The sequence below is a fragment of the Corylus avellana genome, chromosome ca1 (genome assembly GCF_901000735.1).
Source record: "Corylus avellana chromosome ca1, CavTom2PMs-1.0".
In the NCBI taxonomy this organism is placed as follows: Eukaryota; Viridiplantae; Streptophyta; class Magnoliopsida; order Fagales; family Betulaceae; genus Corylus; species Corylus avellana.
Window position 1 is genome coordinate 7,037,471 of NC_081541.1, and position 17,793 is coordinate 7,055,263.

Consider the following 17,793-nt stretch of genomic DNA (forward strand, 5'->3'; position numbering starts at 1 on the left):
TTAAACACATGTTTGACTTGCGAAATTGTAGGCGAAACACACTCTTATTAGGTAAAGAAATGCTTTTAATATGTGGCTTAAACTTCCAGTTTTCGACGAGTATATAACACTGATAACCTCAACAAATATAAATTAGTTTGTTGATCTCCACAAATTTCCTAAATCTAAGTTATAGAATTTTAAAACCAATTAGGGGGGGGGGGGAGTAATAAGATTTCACATCTACTTTAATTTTGGAGTGATCCAAAAGGAAGGTAAGATTTCACATGTAAAAAATCCTTTCTTTTTTCCTTCTTTAATTTCCATGCGTCTCTCTCTTTTCTTTTCTTTTTACTTTATTTTTTCAGAGAAACCAAACGGAGCATTAGGTTGCAACAAATGTGGGAGACATTTGGATATCTCCAACTCCAAGGCTAAAACTCTGAGCTCTCACTTTCTAATGCGCATGATATTTTTTTAATAAAATAAATTAAAAAAATGAAAAAGAAAAAAGAAAAAAGGTTAATGAGCGATATTGTGGTATCCAAATCACTTCCTTTAAGAAAAAATAAATAAATGTGGGAATGTACAAGATCCAACTTGGGATGAGAAACATGAGCTATTCTGAATTCTCAGCTAAGTGAGCCGAGTCCCAAACCCAACCCATTGGTGCTTAAGCTTAATTAAGTCTTAAGTCTCTTAACCATCCAAGCAAAGCCAAGCCGAACGAACTCATGGCGCAGCCGGCGCAAGGCTAAGATGCAAGTCCAAGCCGAATGCATCGTCGAAATTGGGCCCGCTATCCCCTTTGGAGAACCGACTCAACGACGGCCCATCACCACTCCTTCCATGGGCCCGGCTCTGTACTACCTGCGAGCCCATCGTCAATGCCGACGAATCCCCTACAGAGCCAGCACACGATAACATCGCTGCACCTCTCCCGCCCGTTCCAGGACTAGAACCGGTACCACTGCTCGTAGAAAACACACTCCCATGCGACACGTGGAACGGGGGCGCGGCGCGTGGAACGTAGAAATAAGAAGGGTGACCCGTCGGCGACCCAGCCGGGACCACCACTGTGCCAGCCGGAGCCAGGAGGTGCGGCGGAGGCGCGAAAGCCGATATGATTGGGTTGCGAACGTACGCGACGGCGGCGTTTCTGGTGGCTTGGAGCTGGGCCCGCTTGAGCTGTTGTCGCTCTTTCTTGTGAGCGTTTTGGTGTCCACCGAGGGCTTGCGAGTTTGCGAACTCTCGGCAGCAGTACTGGCACTCGTATTTCCGGTCACCGGAGGGCGGGAAAGAGCCCGAGTCCGGTGACCCAGATGGCGTCTTGGCCGAATCTACTGGTTCTTCATCTTCTTGGACGTTGAAGCCAAAGAGCTTTAAGCGTGTGGTGGTAGTATTATTGCTTGGTTTAGTATTTTGGTAGTCTAGCTCTGCCATGTGTGTGTTTGTAGCTAGAGAGAGAGAGAGAGAGAGAGAAAGAGAAAGAGAGAGATGGGGCAATGACTGAAATGAGGATGTATAGGAGTGTTGCATGTGTGGGGGTATATATACAGGGTAAAAAGGGTTTGATAATGTGTACTGAGTAAAGAAAGAGAGAGAGAGAGAGAGAGAGAGAGATGGTTGCGGACATCCCAAGGAGAAGAAAGTGTGTAATTTTGGGAACACGACCCGAGAACAATCCGGGACCCCAATGAATAGTCTACTTGTCTCGCCGATTCGTTCTTTCCATTTTCTCTTTTTGTTATATAGTTAAATTGCCAGATTACCCTCTGCTTCATTTAAAATAATCCCCCATTTCCTCGTTTTTCTTTTTTTTTTTGTTTTTGTTTAAAAAAAAATTGATTCACATCCCATTTGATGCTCATAATTATACATCGGTAAACGTATTGTTTAATGAAGTGGTGATGGGGATGGATGGAATGTGATGCGAGTATGGTACGGGTCGAAGTATAAATGATTGGGTTTGTCTACTGTTCAAGTCAAACTCCCCAGCTTCTTCCTCGTCTCTGCTTCTCACTTGGTTCAAAATTTACTCAACAGTTTGGCGGCAACATAAATTCATATCATCGATCTGTTGAATTAGTTCATCGCTCTAATGCCACCTTTACGTATCATCCAATCCTAAACCCTACCATTTTTCCCGCACTTGACTAGACTCTCTAGCTAGTCTGTAGAGAGAGAGAGGTTCATTGAAGCTTTCTTTCGGTTCCGTGTCCACTAAGTTCGGGAACTTAATGCAATTAGGTCAGAAAACAATGGCTCTCATGGACCACTTGCTTTTTTTTTTTTTGGCTTTTCTTTTTTTCTTTACCCTCTTTTTGGATGAATAAGTCAGTTGCTTCACTCGCTGATTTTGTAAGTTTTGTAAGATGGTCGATCAGTCCAAGCATATATATATATAGATTTTGTTGGATCAAATAAAAAAATTGCAGCTTAGAGAATCTGCACTACTCAAACTCGGTTTATTTTCGCTGAAAAAACACGCAGCAGGAAACGCACCCTTTATAATATTTGCTCTTGCCAGGCTTCTCTACAACATTGATTCAGAATCAATCCTTCCTTATATTAATTAGAGACACTTTCAAAGGTGGGATGCTTTTATAATCTCAAATTGGTAACCCCACACACCTTCCGTTTATTAAATGACCCGACAGTAAAAATTAATTTTTAACTAGGTAAAACTTGTAAAAGAGAGAATCAAGAACTAATTTCACATTTGATTTTCCATTTTTTCTCCTCTCTCTCTCTCTACATTCTTATATACACACACTCAGAGAAAGTCAAAACATCCATGCATGCAGCACTAATCGGAGGATCTGGGGTCCTAAAAAAAGACACAGGAAAATTTGAGATCTAATACCGTCGGTCCCAATAATCACATCTGGATGGCCCACGTGTCACAATCGCATTTACCTTGCATATCTATTATTAGATACGCATGTTTCACATTCCAACCCTTTCTCTCTCACTTTCTTTGCAGTATGATGGCAGTTTTGTGAATAAAGTCAACAAGGGAAGCTCTCGGCCATAAAAGACATAGAGTTAGCTTGTTTGAAAGGGTATCATGTGAATGAGAAAAGGTATGATATGAATGGATGAATGAATGAATGTTCAGGTGTGTTTACAACTTAGAGTTTTGGACCCCACCATTACGTGTTCATAATGATGAATTATTGTTTAGGATGTTTGCGTGATTGACGTTGAAATCTATTTCTATATTGGTTTTCTTTCTTTGTGAGAGATCTCTCCGAATCTTACTAACTACAAGAGAGAGAGAGAGAGAGAGAGAGCTTTGGCTTTGTAATCTCCCACTTAAAGAGCATAATAATATGGATTGTTGTTATTTCAAAAGCTCCTTCCAAAGTCTTCATCACAACTCCAAACATGACCCACCTTGTCTCCTCTTTCTCATGTGTGTTCTATTCAAAACCCTCTCACTTAGTCAAATTTTCCCATATAAGAAAAATCCCATCATCTGGATCAACCTTGGAGATAGCTCAAACCTTTTATATATTCTTTTCGACCGTTGGATTGGATAATCAATCATGAATACCACGATGAACGTACAGGTGCTGTTTCTTATATATAAATAAATTGACAAGGGTAATTAGTCAGATCATGTCAAGCTAGCTTGTTGATCATGGCGGCCAGCGGTTGATATCAGTTTCTAGATTCTGCAATATTTCTAATTTTAACAGAAATTATTCATGTCAATTTGTTGAAGTAGGTAAGAAATCAGATGGTTGTGATGACCCATTCACGTATAATTAACGTGGGACCCGAATTTGAAGTCCCTAACATGGGATTATTGGTGGCATGAAATTATAATGCACATAGATTTAGGATCTCTCCATTAATTATAAGTATTGGAAAACGTTTTACTAAAAACCCTAACCACCTTTTCGCTTTATGTTCCGGATCCAATGATTTCGCTCTTTGGCTCTTTCTTCACTCCTGGGAAGGATAGAAAAAACCAGGGTTGCATGGGGCCACTCTCCCGCCACTATGGGGCTCAAGGAGTTGGTCTCAGCCCGGGGAATTTTTCTTTTATTATTTAAAAAAAAAAAAAAAACCCAATTGCACTGAAGTGACCTCACATATATATATAAATGTGTGTAGTCATATTCATAAAGGTTAAAGAGTAGCTATATATATAGATTGTTGGGACCAGAGGTAGTTCTATCTCTTGGCTTCATATCATACATATGAATTGTCTTACATCTCAAGATTTCACTAATAAAGATTCATTTGAGATGTCGGTATTTGAATTTATAACCTATTTTTTCATATATATATATATATAGAGGACCAAATTAAAACTAATATAAAAGCAATTAAGAACATGAGGTACCAAAGTAGAGTTTAGGGTTTTTAACTATTAATGCTTAGTTGGAGGAGTTAAAAACCCTTGAATATTTAACCCTAAGGGGTTTGCCAAGTGCATGGTAATTAAAGGGCGCATATATTGAGTTTAAGGTTTGAATTCTTTGTTGACGAGAGCGCCTTGCACGGATCTGGAGCGGGTATATAGTCCCTACCTTAAAAGGGATTCCGATCATTGATTTTTTTTTTTTTTAAAAAAAAACCCTGATTTGGAAGCTGATGATTCTTACAGTTATGCCTAACTAGATTAGGCCAAACACAGTGTATATATATACATAATCAAGTTGATAGATAGATGGTATACAGACAGAAGAGTGGGAAGGGTTGAGCAATGCCTGATGAGGAGGCAGGAGTTGTTTGAGAGTGGATGGACACATTAGATATAGAGCACAGGGTTTTCTCCCCACTGATGTAGGATAACGCATGTGATTGGTCCGTTCCTATTTGAACAAATTAAACTCTGGTAGGACCCGCGCACATTGGGGCACGTGGGGGCCACATGTGCCAGTTTTGAGGCAAAAAAGGGCCCGGATGAACACCTATCTCTCACTGTCACTTGGAAGAATTGAATTGAAGTAGCTAGCTAGGGTGGTGAGAGTTGAGAGCATTGTCCAATCACGCTTTCCCAATCTTGTCTGATTAAATAAACAACTGTCTTCTTAATTGACAAAATATATAATTAATTAATTAATTAATATTTGCTTCTCGTAAGCTCTCTAGCTTGTAAGGTGTAATGGTTTGGTTTCCACCATGAAATATAAAAACACTTTTGAGGGGGGAGCTGGGGCTGGCTGCCTCATCATGCTTTCCTTTGGTGTTGATTGAGGTGATGCGGATATTATCGTTTTAAGATCGCCCGAATCGTGATTATGGCCCACCAAGTTGTGCTAATCAAGGAAATTGAACCAATGAAACAAAATAAATTATATTTAAGTAGGGATTATTTGAGACATGATCCTATCAGATTACAACTCCATTAACTTTCTAAGCACCTTTGTTTCTTTTTGCAACCATTACTTTGGAAGGATCCAAAAAGGATAAAAAGATAACCCCCCATTGTGACTTCATTTTCAAATTGAAAATCCCTTTTATGGATATGTTCAAAGCTTTAATAAACAATCCCTAAATTGTGCCTCTGACTCAATTAGCCCCTCCATGTATTCCAAGTGCCATTACCTAATTCTTTTTAAATAATTAAAAAAGGTGGAGGTTGGGTGGAGTTAGCTTTAAGTCATGTGTAAGTGACTCCCTCTCTCCCTCTCTCCCTCTCTCCCTCTCTAAATATATATATATATATATATATATTAATTAATTAATTATATCACCCAATAATAATCCAACATAGAGCTAAGTACCTTAGATCACAGTCTAGAATGTGTGCATATAAACAAATATGTGTGCATATAAACAAAGCAATATATAGCTATGAAGTCCATGAGGGTAGCTTTTGAAAGTTTAAAAAATATACAGAAATGGGTGAATGTGAGTTTGGAGAGGGGACTGGCTGGTCAATCAATGAGACAAACTAAATGTGCTTGGCTTTGCTAATAAAGTGAGAGACACTGGGATGGTTACATAAACACCCACATTGCCACATTACATCTCATCCAAACCCATAAATAGTTGGGGAACACCTGCACATGACATGACAAAAACATATTCAATACATATAAAATCCTTTCTTTCTTTTTTTGTATGCTACTACACTTAATTACAGTGGGGTTCCCACTGCGACAAAGTCTAGTGCCACATAGCTAATACCCACTATATTGATTTCCTTTCTAAATTTCCTTAATTCTTATACATTTTTTTTTTCTTTAATTAGTTCTTCGTGTAACTTACATATTTTCTTTATTCATTTTATTCAAAGTCTTCTAGTAAGGAAAAAGGTATCATTTTTGCTCTCAAGAACAAAATGAAAACCAAATAGCACCCAAAAAAAAAATACACCTACCAATTGGGTTGGGAAGGGGGTTGCCTGCAAAGTCAGCTTCCACATGTAGAAACAGTGACATAGTAGACCCAAACCCATAGGAACTGAGGAATCTACCTTAATGAAATATATATAAAAAGAAACAATATTTATATGCATGTGGGACTTGGTCTTATAAGGAAACCTAATCTTCATGATGTGCTTATTTTAACAAAGAACCTTAGATAAACAAATCCCAGAATTCTGGAAGAAGTTGTCCCTTGGAAAAGTCCAAGTAGATGCAAATATGGTCTCAACCATAAAAAAAAAAAAAACACAGCAGGTTTAGATTCAACACAGGTCAAGACAAGGTAGTCTGATTTAAAATGTAGTTCAAGTAAGCTGTGTGTGTCCCTCAAGCTATCCCTTATGTTTTCTAATAGTTTGCTGGAGGTGGCTAAATAAGTCCCCCAACAGATAACCTAAGACTGTTTTCCTGTCTATTAGAAGAACCCATTATTAATGTAACTTTAATCTATTCCTTTGTACCATTTATAAGCAACAATATTGTCTTCTATCAATGTTTAAGCAATTGGGAGATAAAGGCAACCAAACTAACCCACCAAGGAAGACCTTATGTTGGTCTACCATACACAACTGGTGCATGCATTTATGGTAATTAAAATCTGGCCCCTTGAAATGTAGAATATGCAAAGTCAATAGATATAAATTAGGACCTAGGCCCTAGTGAACCCTGCAATGCATTACAAAATGAGTCTGGCTTGTCTCCAAAAATTACCAGAAATTTTTATGTACAAATTCAAACGATACTAGAGATTGTTTTCAGTGGAAAAAATAATTGAAATTCTCTCCCAATATTGCAATCTCTACCGTTTATTTTTGTTCGAGAGATTATTAGTAAAATTTTCACAGAAAATTTTTTTAAAAAAAAATGCTAGTAACAATATCAGTAATTGGATATTATGAAGGAGGTTAATAAAAAATCCCACATGAACATGCAAACCATGTTAATTTCTTCTATTAAAAAACCATGTTAACAGTGCTCCTTTTGGAGTGACCAAGTACATATTGAAAAAAGAGTACTCTTGACCCTTGGATTCTGTCAAATTCTTCATCAACCTCCTAGCATAAGGACCCACTTCAAATGGTGGGACCCAAATTTCATTCTTATTTTCAATTTCTTAATTGAAATCACATTGCAATTACTATTATTATATTGAGAAATTAATTATATAATACCTAATTCAAATCACATTGGAATTATTATTATTATATTGAGGGAGAAACTAATTATACGAGGCATTGTATAATATTTTACACTTCAACATGATTGAGGTAGTTGAAGATCGAGTCAGTGATCATTATAATTTAAATTCTTAGATAAAGACAAATTGTTTAGTACATATGCCAAAAATCGATTGGGATTACATGGAGTTCCATGTGCATGAATTCCACTTGCCCTGAAGAAAGGAAATTGAGATCCCTCCTGATGGAAAATTGTTTTCCCTGATTTTGAAAGGAAATAATTTAGTTGAGAACCAGAAAATCATATTGCAAAGTCCTTATTTAGTTTTATATATATATATATATATATATATATATATATAATTTTATAGGTAAAATAAATATACAAGCAGAAACAGAAAATCAAGGGTGAATAAAAGAAAATGCCAGTAGCAAAGTCAAAAATCCTCTACAACAGACCTAAAACAAAGAGAGAGCAACAATAGGTTAGGCATAGTTGACATAAAATTCGAGTCCTTTTTACCATCTCTCTTTATTTTATTTCCAGCTCCTTAATACAATATTTTTAGCATTAAAAATACACATATTCCTCAAGCTTCCTTAATGTAAACAACTTAGACAATCATACAAAGAAGTGACAACACATTTATAGGTACACATTATCATCAGCAGAAGCTGCTTAAAATAAGTGAATCCGTTTTTACAACAAAAAAAACAAGGGAATGAATCTATCATTTCAGTTTTAAAACTAATATGTGTATCCCTTAATGGAATCATGGGTACAAAGACATTAATTCACATACCTTTAAAATTGCACATGTTTTTACAACCAAATTTTAAACCTGGAAAATAAATAACCTCGGCGGAAGCTAGAAGAGAAAAAATGAACATGGGATACAATTCAAGCAGTAACCTAAAGGTCCAAACATTTGAATGCAACGAATGGATTTTCAAACACTTGAAATAATACAAAATAACCCAAGCACCTTCTCAACCATGCTTTTTATCAGATCCTTTGAGGTTAAGATTGAACCATTTCTTTTTGGCTGATTTATCCTTGCCATCTGAGCTTCCATCTTCCACAGGGCTCTCAGCCTTTGAATCTTCACCATCGATTTTGCTACTACTGCCATTACTTAAACTACTGCCACTCCCACTACTATTGCCTACTCTGGCTACAGTGAATGAAGAATGAATATTGTCACGCTGTTTCAGTAGCTCATCCACCTGAGTTGTGAAAGTTGAGGTCAAGTGAACAAGCAAGAGAAACTTAATATGATTGGTTTGAATAACAATGCTACCAAAGGTAATTAACAGGAAAGATGTGAGGGCCAAAATGTAGATATAAGACGATGACTCAGTTTATTCAATTATTTAGAAAGTAACATTAAACTTGAAACATGCAAAGAAATAAAAGTTTGATATGCATCGGAATGTTCCAACAGTTTTTATAGAAAAGAAGAATGGCATACTAAATGGCCTGCCTCATTAACCTCCAGAAAGATAAAGAAGGGCTGTGTGTGTGTGTGTGTGGTGCAGTCACCATACCAGTTGGGAAAGAAACCAAGGAAGAAGAAGAAGAAGAAGAAGAATGGCATACTAAATGGCCTGACTCATTAACCTCGAGAAAGATAAAGAAGGTCTTATTAGCTTCCTAACATACTGAAGCTTGCATGTGTGTGTGTGTGTGTGTGGTGCAGTCACCATACCAGTTGGGAAAGAAACCAGGGATGATAGTTTAAATCAAAATGAAGTTATGAAGATAATCAACACATAAAACTTACAGACTGCTTTTCCTGACTGTATCTGTTCGTCACCTCTTGAAAGCGTGCTAATGCCTATAAAATATTACAAGAAAATTGTAAGAATAAACTGCATCACCATGTGCCTTACAAACCATAACTATAAGGCAAAATCTCTACCCTTCTGTATTCTGTCTCAAACTGGCGTAGCTCATTCCTCTTTCTCAAAATCTGAGCCTCGATCTCTTTCAGCTTCTCTGTAGTGTCCTCATATGACTTCACACAAAGCGCCTCAATCGTATAGGTAGCAGTCTTAAAAAAATTGTCTCCTGAACAAATCTCAGTGAATGTCAGTATAACAAATTAGACCAACAAATTCTGTTGGAAAAATAGAACACAAAGAAAAAGGATGAAGGAACAAAACTGATAGTTCACACCATATACAGCGAATATATGAGTTCCAGCTTTTAGTTCTGAGACCTCACAAGGCTGAAGACCTTCCAACCTTTTAAAGAAACCAGCTTCAGGGTCCTTAGCCATTGCTAGCTGCACCAGCAGACAATCAATCATCAATTCTTCAGCAATGGAAAGAAGGAAACTTCTTATTCACATCCTAACCCTGCCCAATATGATGATGAGGAGGAGGATGATAAAGAGAGCTTGCATACCGCATTCACAGTTGAATCCATTCTGTAAACTTGAAAATGTAAGAAATACATCCCTGCCGATGTCACCCTACCCGCCTTCTCGCTATCTTCCTGGGAAGTAAAGCATTGCATTAGTCTTGAAAGAACAAAAGCTGAAACTAAAAAAATACTTGAACACAAACCTGGGGAGTTTAATAAAATAAATCATCAAAATAGCTCAATATTCAGTAGATTTTCAAGCTTGGGGAGCATAAGTACAATAATTAAATAAAAATCAACTTGAAAGCCTGAAAGCATGTAATGGGAAAATCTTTCACTAGAAAATTTTCAAATGCAGAAAAAATCAAAATGCAATTTAAGGAAGTGTTGTTCTTCACAAAAAGGAAAAAAAAAAAAAAAAAAAGGCTTCCCATACTTGAAAATCTATTTTATGGGGTGCAGTTTTTCGATGAAATGGACTGAGAACAAAGCACATGCCCTAGGAGACTCTAGAATTAAGATGCATTGGGAACAGTCAAGCTACATGTGCACGCATTTGTCTGTGTCATCAGCACCCTACTAACTATACACATGCAGAATAATAATATGATCTCATAGACTACTCTCTAGCATGTTGTATGATTGGGGAAAGGCTTACTTAGATAAATTCCCTTGCTCATTTTACTCAAATATGTGACAGATTGGGGGTAAACTTGTTTAAATCCCTTAATGGGAGATCAATTTTCTTTATGATCAACCTCGAATGTTTATAAAAATATATCTTTAAATTTATAAATTCTATATTAACTCCCAAACCAGTTTGATATTAATTACCATATATGAGAGATCACAATTTTTTACATTAAGTCATTAATGTATAATTGCCTTCTAGCTTCTCTTCCAGAAAATCAACAACGAAAATCTCATCCAACATTTAAAAGCAAAAGTAGGTGTGCAAGTGTGAGAGTAAGATTGAAACCAAGGAGGCTGCAGAGAGAAGCTTTTGGATGAAATGACTTAAAGATTTAGGTCACTAGTGAAGGACAACATTGCCAGAGGAAGAACAAGAACAGAAACACAGTAAACCTCAGTACTCCGGAGCGAGGCATGCTAAGCTTATTTAAAAGTGTTCTGGATCTGTAGAAACGATCTCTCTAACTACCTAACCAATGAGCAATTCACTGATATTCCTTAGGTCTTTACCAAGTGTGCTGCTCCCCCTTGTGTGGGGTCCTTAGAGGAGTAACGTGGATATGGATGGTCTTAAACTCGAAGCATTTTTTGCGAGTTAACTGATATTACTTAGAGAGAGAGAGAGAGAGAGCAACTTCAAATTCTTGATTTCTATTTGAACCCAAAATTAGAATGTGAGAACTTTAATCAACACGATTATATGTATGTTTCTTCAAAATTCACTTTCAATACCAACCCTCAACTTATTCCATTGCAGTCCACCATCCATCTAGCTAAAAAAGCAGCATGGTTACCTGCCTATAAAACCAAGAATCCTTGGCTTATATACTGATCTCCAAAAACTCAGCCCTCAGTCTCTCAAACACCACCTCAGTTACAGTTTTGTAAAGACAACCCACCAAGTCAATATATCTATACTCCTTAAGGTGAATGAAAACTTTAACTATTTTCTTCATAAAGGCTATAAAGAAGAAAGTCAGATCTTGGAGACTTAATAAATTCCCATGTAACCAAAAAGCCCTGACATCACTTTTTCCTGACTTGTTTCACTTGACTTCTCTGAAGGCAGAAATTTAATATGTACCTTAAAAACCAAAAAACATATTAATGTCAGATTCTATGCCTAAGTACCAAAAACACAAGCACTCTGTAAGCGTATAAGATATGACATCCTAATCCACCAGAATTCACAGATATACCAAAAGTAAGATTCTGTTTGATATTTTGACACACACAAAGGAAGAAGTGGAATGAGGAGCAAAAGAGAAACCAAAAAAGGGGAGTAGAGTTCATGTATTTTGTCGAAAGCATTTACTTTTCTGCATTTAGTATAATCTGTAACATGAGTTAAATGCAAGCATATGCCTGTCAAAAACACCTTAAGGCATTTAAAATAATATCAGTGAACTCAAGTTCCTGGAAACTCGGAAGTGTTGGAAGTGCCACAACCAAACATGTAACATCAAGTGAGTACTGAGAATGTCTCTATACTATAAACTAACGGATTAAACTAGTGTGTCAGCAAATGTTGCCATAGCAGCAGAAATCAAAACACTACAACAACAAAAGAAAATTTGTAAGCATTCCTTCTTCCACAATTTTCCAAACAAATAACGCATATAAGTCATAATATACAAAGTGAATGGAACAAGTAATGGGATTAATAATAGAAAACTGGAGTGAAAAAACACCAGATGAGAATGTATGGTACCTGTAATGCCAAACCATAACCAGCATTCGCATCTTGTTCAAAATAGAGTAACTGAAAATAAAGATCTACTGTTACAATTTGAAAGATAATGCACACACACACATACAAGGACAGGTGGGGGCCAGAAGGGAAAGAGAGAGAGAGAGAGAAAAAGATGCCCCACATTCATCCAAAGATCAACACAAAATCTTATTGATAAATTATTTCATACCTTGAATTTGCTTTGTGCATTTGAGGTAACTCTTACTACAATCCCTGCCTCGGCTTGTTGCTCATTGATCGTTACGCCAAAGAAGTGGGCGCATTGCTTGTCTACCTGCAATAGCATGCTAATCAGCAAAAGAACAACACCTGAAAGTATGGCTCCATCATGGCACAAACCAAGTAAGCACCTTTCCACTAACTGATGTTCCAAGCGGAAGTGGTCTGACTGTAACAGTTCCATTTAGAGCTTCTTCAAGAACATTAGCGGAAATTGTAGTCTTGATAGGGACACCCAGCTTGCTATAAGACAAATTTAATGACAGGTTATGAAATCTCAAAGACCCCCTCAGCTCCTAATCTACCAAGTAAATATTACCTGAATAAAGCCGCAAACATTGTATTGACAGTACCAAGATTAGATAAGTCAATTTCCATGTCCATGCCATCAGCATCAAGAGCCTGAAAATTTTATTATAAAATTCCAGAATAATTAAAATGTGCTCAAATGTCAAAAAGGGATTTTAGTGGGAAAAAGACACAAGGAATCAAAGAACAAATTTCAAGAACAGAGCCCCCTGTTCATATGCATCATTAGACACATACGTGTCTATAAACATATATATATTGTGCAATCATATAGTCAAATGAGAAAGATATTCATAATTACTGAACCCTAATAAAATGTTGGCAACATACATGCGCTGAAATACTCGAAGAAGATGGATAAAATGGAAGACATTACTTATGTCAGCAAAGGTGATAATCCAACATACAAAGAAGCATCTTAGTGATCAGCAGCATTTTGAAATTTGTCATTTTCCAACAAAAAAGCATACAAGTGATCAGCAGCATTTCAACTTCTTCCTAAAGAACTCAAACAGTACATAAACACATTTATAATTTAAAATTTGTGCATGAAGGTTGAAAACCCCGCGTTTGTGTCAAAATACGACACCCATGTTGTATCCACAAATAATAGTCCTTTTCAAATAATTCTTTTTGGGTCTGGCTATTTGCTATGGATACCCACAAAACCTTCAAGACCATAATTCATAAGACAATAGCTGTAATCATTCCAGATTAGTGTGAGTGATATTCTAACCAACTCTTCTCTTTCGTGATCAATGGTTGAATATCAATTATTAAAGACATTCTCACTACTTGGCCACTGTCACTTTGCAAGCTTCAAAGCACGCATTGACAATGTTCAATCTGTATTCATAACTTTACCTTGGTAGCTTTACAATACTATGTTATAAATGATTGTTTCCTTCAAACTAAGTACATCATTACCATCCGTTTAGCAAACAGAAAGTTTGAATGATATAAGGAGTCATCAAAGGGAATGAAATTTATAATTATTCCTGAATTTATTATAATTAAAGTTACTCCTTCCTGCCAACATTGTCACACACACACAAGCACAGACACCACAAAACGTCGCAGAAAAAAGTATAGAATAAAGGGAGAAAAGCACCTCAAACCCAGCACTGTCATATTGCCTTTTCTTCTCCGGGTCGGATAAGATGCTATAAGAATACGCAACTTCCTTGAAAAGTTCAGAAGCCTCAGGATTGGTGGCATTCTTGTCAGGATGATACCTGCCCAATATTGGGATTCACATTCACATCGTATGGATAAGTATTATCAATATCAGTGAATGATTGAAGCAATACACCACATTTACATCAGAGAAAAGCATTGAAAAAGATTCCTGTTAATATATTTATAATTAGGGTTTTTTAATATATTCAAGAACAAAATAAGAAGGGAGCATTTGCTCTTGGCATGAAATTGTCAATAACTCCATTGCATATCTCAAGCATTTTCAAACTATGAATCCCTCATCTTGACTGAAAACTTTTTTTTTTTTTTAATGAATAAAATATCAACAGCTAGCAGCAAAACTGATGGTGTATAATTAGGTTTAGGATTCTATAAAAATGCTGCAATTTCAAAATTTTAACTAAGACTCTCATTGATGACATAGCATACAAGATTACATATAAAACGAAAATGCAGTTCAATCCCAAAGGATAACTAGTTGTTCCTAATAGTTTAGAGACAAGAAGCTACTTATCAAAAAAAAAAACAGTTCAGATACAAGAAGCTAGAATGGTCAAACAATGAAATTCCATCTCAAACCCATGCCACCACAACCAACCTTCAAGAATCACATAGACCACTTCTAATCAACTCCAGGTTCCTGAAACTAATGTCTAGGTAAAAATTGCATTCATAAAACCACCCACAACACTACAACAGTACATTAGATGACATCTGCCACGAACCTCCCAAAACCCATTTCATAATTCACATTACTAATCGTGTTGTTCAGAATAATAACCTCATTGAGCTAGAAATTAGGCTTGTAACCAATGTAATAACGTATATGTCCCAATCATAAGGTCCTAAACAATACCGTGCTGAGCCAACCAGAATCTACGACACCCATCAGCAAGAAATTTAAGTAAAAGCAACAAAAATTAACTTACAGAAAGGATTTTTGTTTTAAAAAAAGTACAATTTATAAAAAGTTGTGGAAGAAGCGAAGTTTACTTGAGAGCGAGCTTCCGATACGCCGTTTTGATTTCCTGATCGGTGGAATCCCTCGAAACGGACAGTACCTCATAGGGGTCTCGCCGAAGAGCTGGGGCCGAAGGTCCTTCCATCTTCGAACCCATGCCCACTCCCTCACTCATTCACTCTCTCTTTCTCACTCGGTTTAATCTGAAAATTCTATCTTATCGATCTCAGTTGCTCCAATCATGGAATATCTAACACCAAAACCACAAAAAATTACGAATTTACAACCAAGCAAAAGAAGTCAATTATCTAAACAAGAAACACGCAATTCAAAGCACTATTGGATCGCTATATTTCTCGGGATTTTGAAAGTGACAGGAATTGGTAGTATCCAATAGCAAGTAACAACGATCTAATCGGAGCAATGAGTAATTACAGAGAAAAGAAATAAGAGAGCTCTAGGGTTTAGGAATTTACAGAAATATTTAAATGGAGGTGATGTGAAACGCTTCTTCTTTTTCCCTTTCTTCTATTTTTCCTTTTTTTTTTTTTTTCCTTTTTCTCTGCTCTCTCTCTGCCTTCTTCGTAAGTCGTCTTCACTGTTTTCCTTTTCGGTTCAAAACCCTCAGTGACAGTACGTAATTTCAGCTAACTGAATTTAGTCTAAAAACAATATTGCCGTCCTGACTTCTATTTCTTTTTTTACCTTCTTTCCTCTCTTTTTTTTTTTTTTTTCAAATGTAGCTTCCCTCATTTTTAGGAGTGAAATTTAAAACCATCTCACCGCTATAACCATTAACCGTTAACCGCCTAATCACTTTGAAAGTGGCTAGTAAAAACCGCTAACTGCACAGACAGTTGCGGTTAGTGGTTAGTAAGTTTTGGAAATCCGCTAACCGCTTTTTTTAAATATAATATATATTTATATTATATATACATATATTTCATATAATAAATAACAATAAGTTGTGAGTTTATGAACTTTTTTTGGTTGATTGAAATGGGGCTCAAGCTTCAAGTTCAACCATGTTAGTTTTTTTTGTTACTTGTGAGTTTATGAACTTGTTTTGGTTGATTGAAATGGGGCTCAAGCTTCAAGTTCAACCATGTTAGTTTTTTTTGTTACTTGTGAGTTTAAGAACTTGTTTGTGTTATATTTTATTTCTCTGTGTGAGTTTATGAACTTGCTTGTGAGTTTATGAACTTGCTTGAATTTATGTATAAGACTACAAGTGAAGTAATGATTTTGTTGTAATTTTATTAGTATATTATATATTATATAATGTGTAGATTTGTAGAAGGTGACCAACAAGATTTTGATATATAGCAATTTTTAATGCTAAAATGGCCATGAAAATGGGAAAAAAAACCATTTAAAATGAGCAAAAAAAAATGTTTAAAGTGAGCCAAAAATCAGTCCAAAACTGGCCCAAAATCCATCTAAAAAAAAAAACCCAAAAAAAGGCCCAAAAAAGATGTTAGAAAAAAGCGGTTATTCCAAAGCGGTTAACCGCTATCCGAGCGATTAACTGCCTAGGTGGTTGGCGGAGGCGGTTAGTAAAAATTACTAACCGCATAGGTGGTTGCAGTTAGCGGTTTTAGCCACTAACCGCTAACCGCAATCGCTATTTCACCCCTACTCATTTTTCCAAGAGTAAAGGTTTTGAATCATGTTCTTCTTTTAGATAAAAATAAAAAAATAATAAAAAAAATAAATAAAGAAGAAGAGTGTAAATGATTGGGTGTACATGAGTGGCGCATCCACAAGGCGGAGTTGGTGGAAGAGCGAGAGGACATGGAGGACCATCGGGACAAATGGAGAGGCGGAGAGGGATGACTTGGAAGAGGTCTCATTGCACGAGGGAAAAGACGATGTAACTAAAGTTTGGGATGATGTTACCAAAAAAAAAGTTTGAGACGGTTGAACTGCTTTCTTTTGCTATTAGAGTGGTTCGGTCATTCCCCAAGTTGGTCATGTATTAGTAGTAACAACATAACAATGACAATGGATAAGGGTTGGCGGCTAGGAAGAGAGATTCAGTTTAACTTGATTTTTTATAACATAACATATTTAGAGTCATTTATTTAAAATAAATTGCTCATATTAGAGCGATTGCACCACGTGCAATATCCTAAATATTGCAATGTATTTCAATCAAATATAATGAAACGTAGAAGTGATCGATTATTGGGCTCAATAAATTTCAAGCCGAAGCCATTGGACTAAATTGTGTGTTAGTACGTTGATTGTTATGCGTGTTTTCCTCGTTGAACATGGATTGCACTTAGGGCAAGACATAATGTCATGCATATCCATTATAATTGGCCGGATCCCTCATTTTGATGATTTTGACCAGTTTTATATAGCTTGGTGGCATTCCATCCAAATTTCCTCCAAAGGTTGTTGGAAAGTTGCACTCGCCAAAAGATGAGTTGTCATGTTTTCTTTTCTTCTAATATGCATCATGTGCCATGACGGGATACTATGCAATATTATCTTCGAATCATCAATCAAATTATCATACCTGCTTTAAGATTGGTCCCTTCTGTAACACATACAATTGCTAAAGCATTACCCTCCAAGATAATGTTTTGTAGTACCAAATCTCCACCAAAATTCCACATCCTTCTATACCGCAAAAGCATCCGCAGCAGTTAGATCAATTATGTTATAGTGACCAAATTTTAACACTAGTTTATTTATAAACTTACTATTAACTAATTCTCCAGTAAACTATTATAGTT

General features: G+C 36.3%; 2 protein-coding genes across 4 annotated transcripts; both read right to left on the reverse strand.

The window, feature by feature from the left end:
* Positions 1-522: 522 nt before the first annotated feature.
* LOC132167059 (zinc finger protein GIS3) lies at positions 523-1,498 on the reverse strand. The gene has a single exon (XM_059577953.1). The coding sequence runs from the start codon at positions 1,420-1,422 to the stop codon at positions 712-714; it is 711 nt and encodes a 236-aa protein (XP_059433936.1). The 5' UTR covers positions 1,423-1,498; the 3' UTR covers positions 523-711.
* A 6,057-nt stretch (positions 1,499-7,555) lies between these two features.
* Positions 7,556-15,680, reverse strand: LOC132184178 (chaperone protein dnaJ 15). 3 transcript variants are annotated; one of them, XM_059597725.1, is made up of 13 exons: positions 15,526-15,680; positions 15,082-15,299; positions 14,000-14,123; positions 12,899-12,981; positions 12,711-12,822; positions 12,530-12,634; positions 12,319-12,369; positions 9,957-10,046; positions 9,726-9,834; positions 9,469-9,617; positions 9,331-9,384; positions 8,533-8,773; positions 7,556-7,807 (listed from the first exon to the last, which is right to left on the reverse strand). In XM_059597725.1, exons 2-12 carry the CDS (start codon positions 15,222-15,224, stop codon positions 8,537-8,539), a joined length of 1,257 nt encoding a protein of 418 aa, XP_059453708.1. In that variant the 5' UTR covers positions 15,225-15,299; positions 15,526-15,680; the 3' UTR covers positions 7,556-7,807; positions 8,533-8,536. The 3 variants fall into 3 exon arrangements, with proteins under 3 accessions (XP_059453708.1, XP_059453691.1, XP_059453699.1); XM_059597708.1 differs by lacking the exon at positions 7,556-7,807 and having other exon boundaries at positions 8,264-8,773; XM_059597716.1 differs by lacking the exons at positions 7,556-7,807; positions 15,526-15,680 and having other exon boundaries at positions 8,264-8,773; positions 15,082-15,517.
* Between the last annotated feature and the right edge of the window lie 2,113 nt (positions 15,681-17,793).

Bases quoted from the DNA above. Each gene is read 5' to 3' on its own strand.
- LOC132167059 (XM_059577953.1), bottom strand. From the start codon at position 1,422: ATGGCAGAGCTAGACTACCAAAATACTAAACCAAGCAATAATACTACC.
- LOC132184178 (XM_059597725.1), bottom strand. From the start codon at position 15,224: ATGAGTGAGGGAGTGGGCATGGGTTCGAAGATGGAAGGACCTTCGGCC. The intron at 12,635-12,710 runs GTGCTTACTTGG...ATGCTATTGCAG, and splicing joins GAACATCAGTTAGTGGAAAG to GTAGACAAGCAATGCGCCCA. The intron at 9,835-9,956 runs GTATGCAAGCTC...CTGCTGGTGCAG, and splicing joins TGGATTCAACTGTGAATGCG to CTAGCAATGGCTAAGGACCC.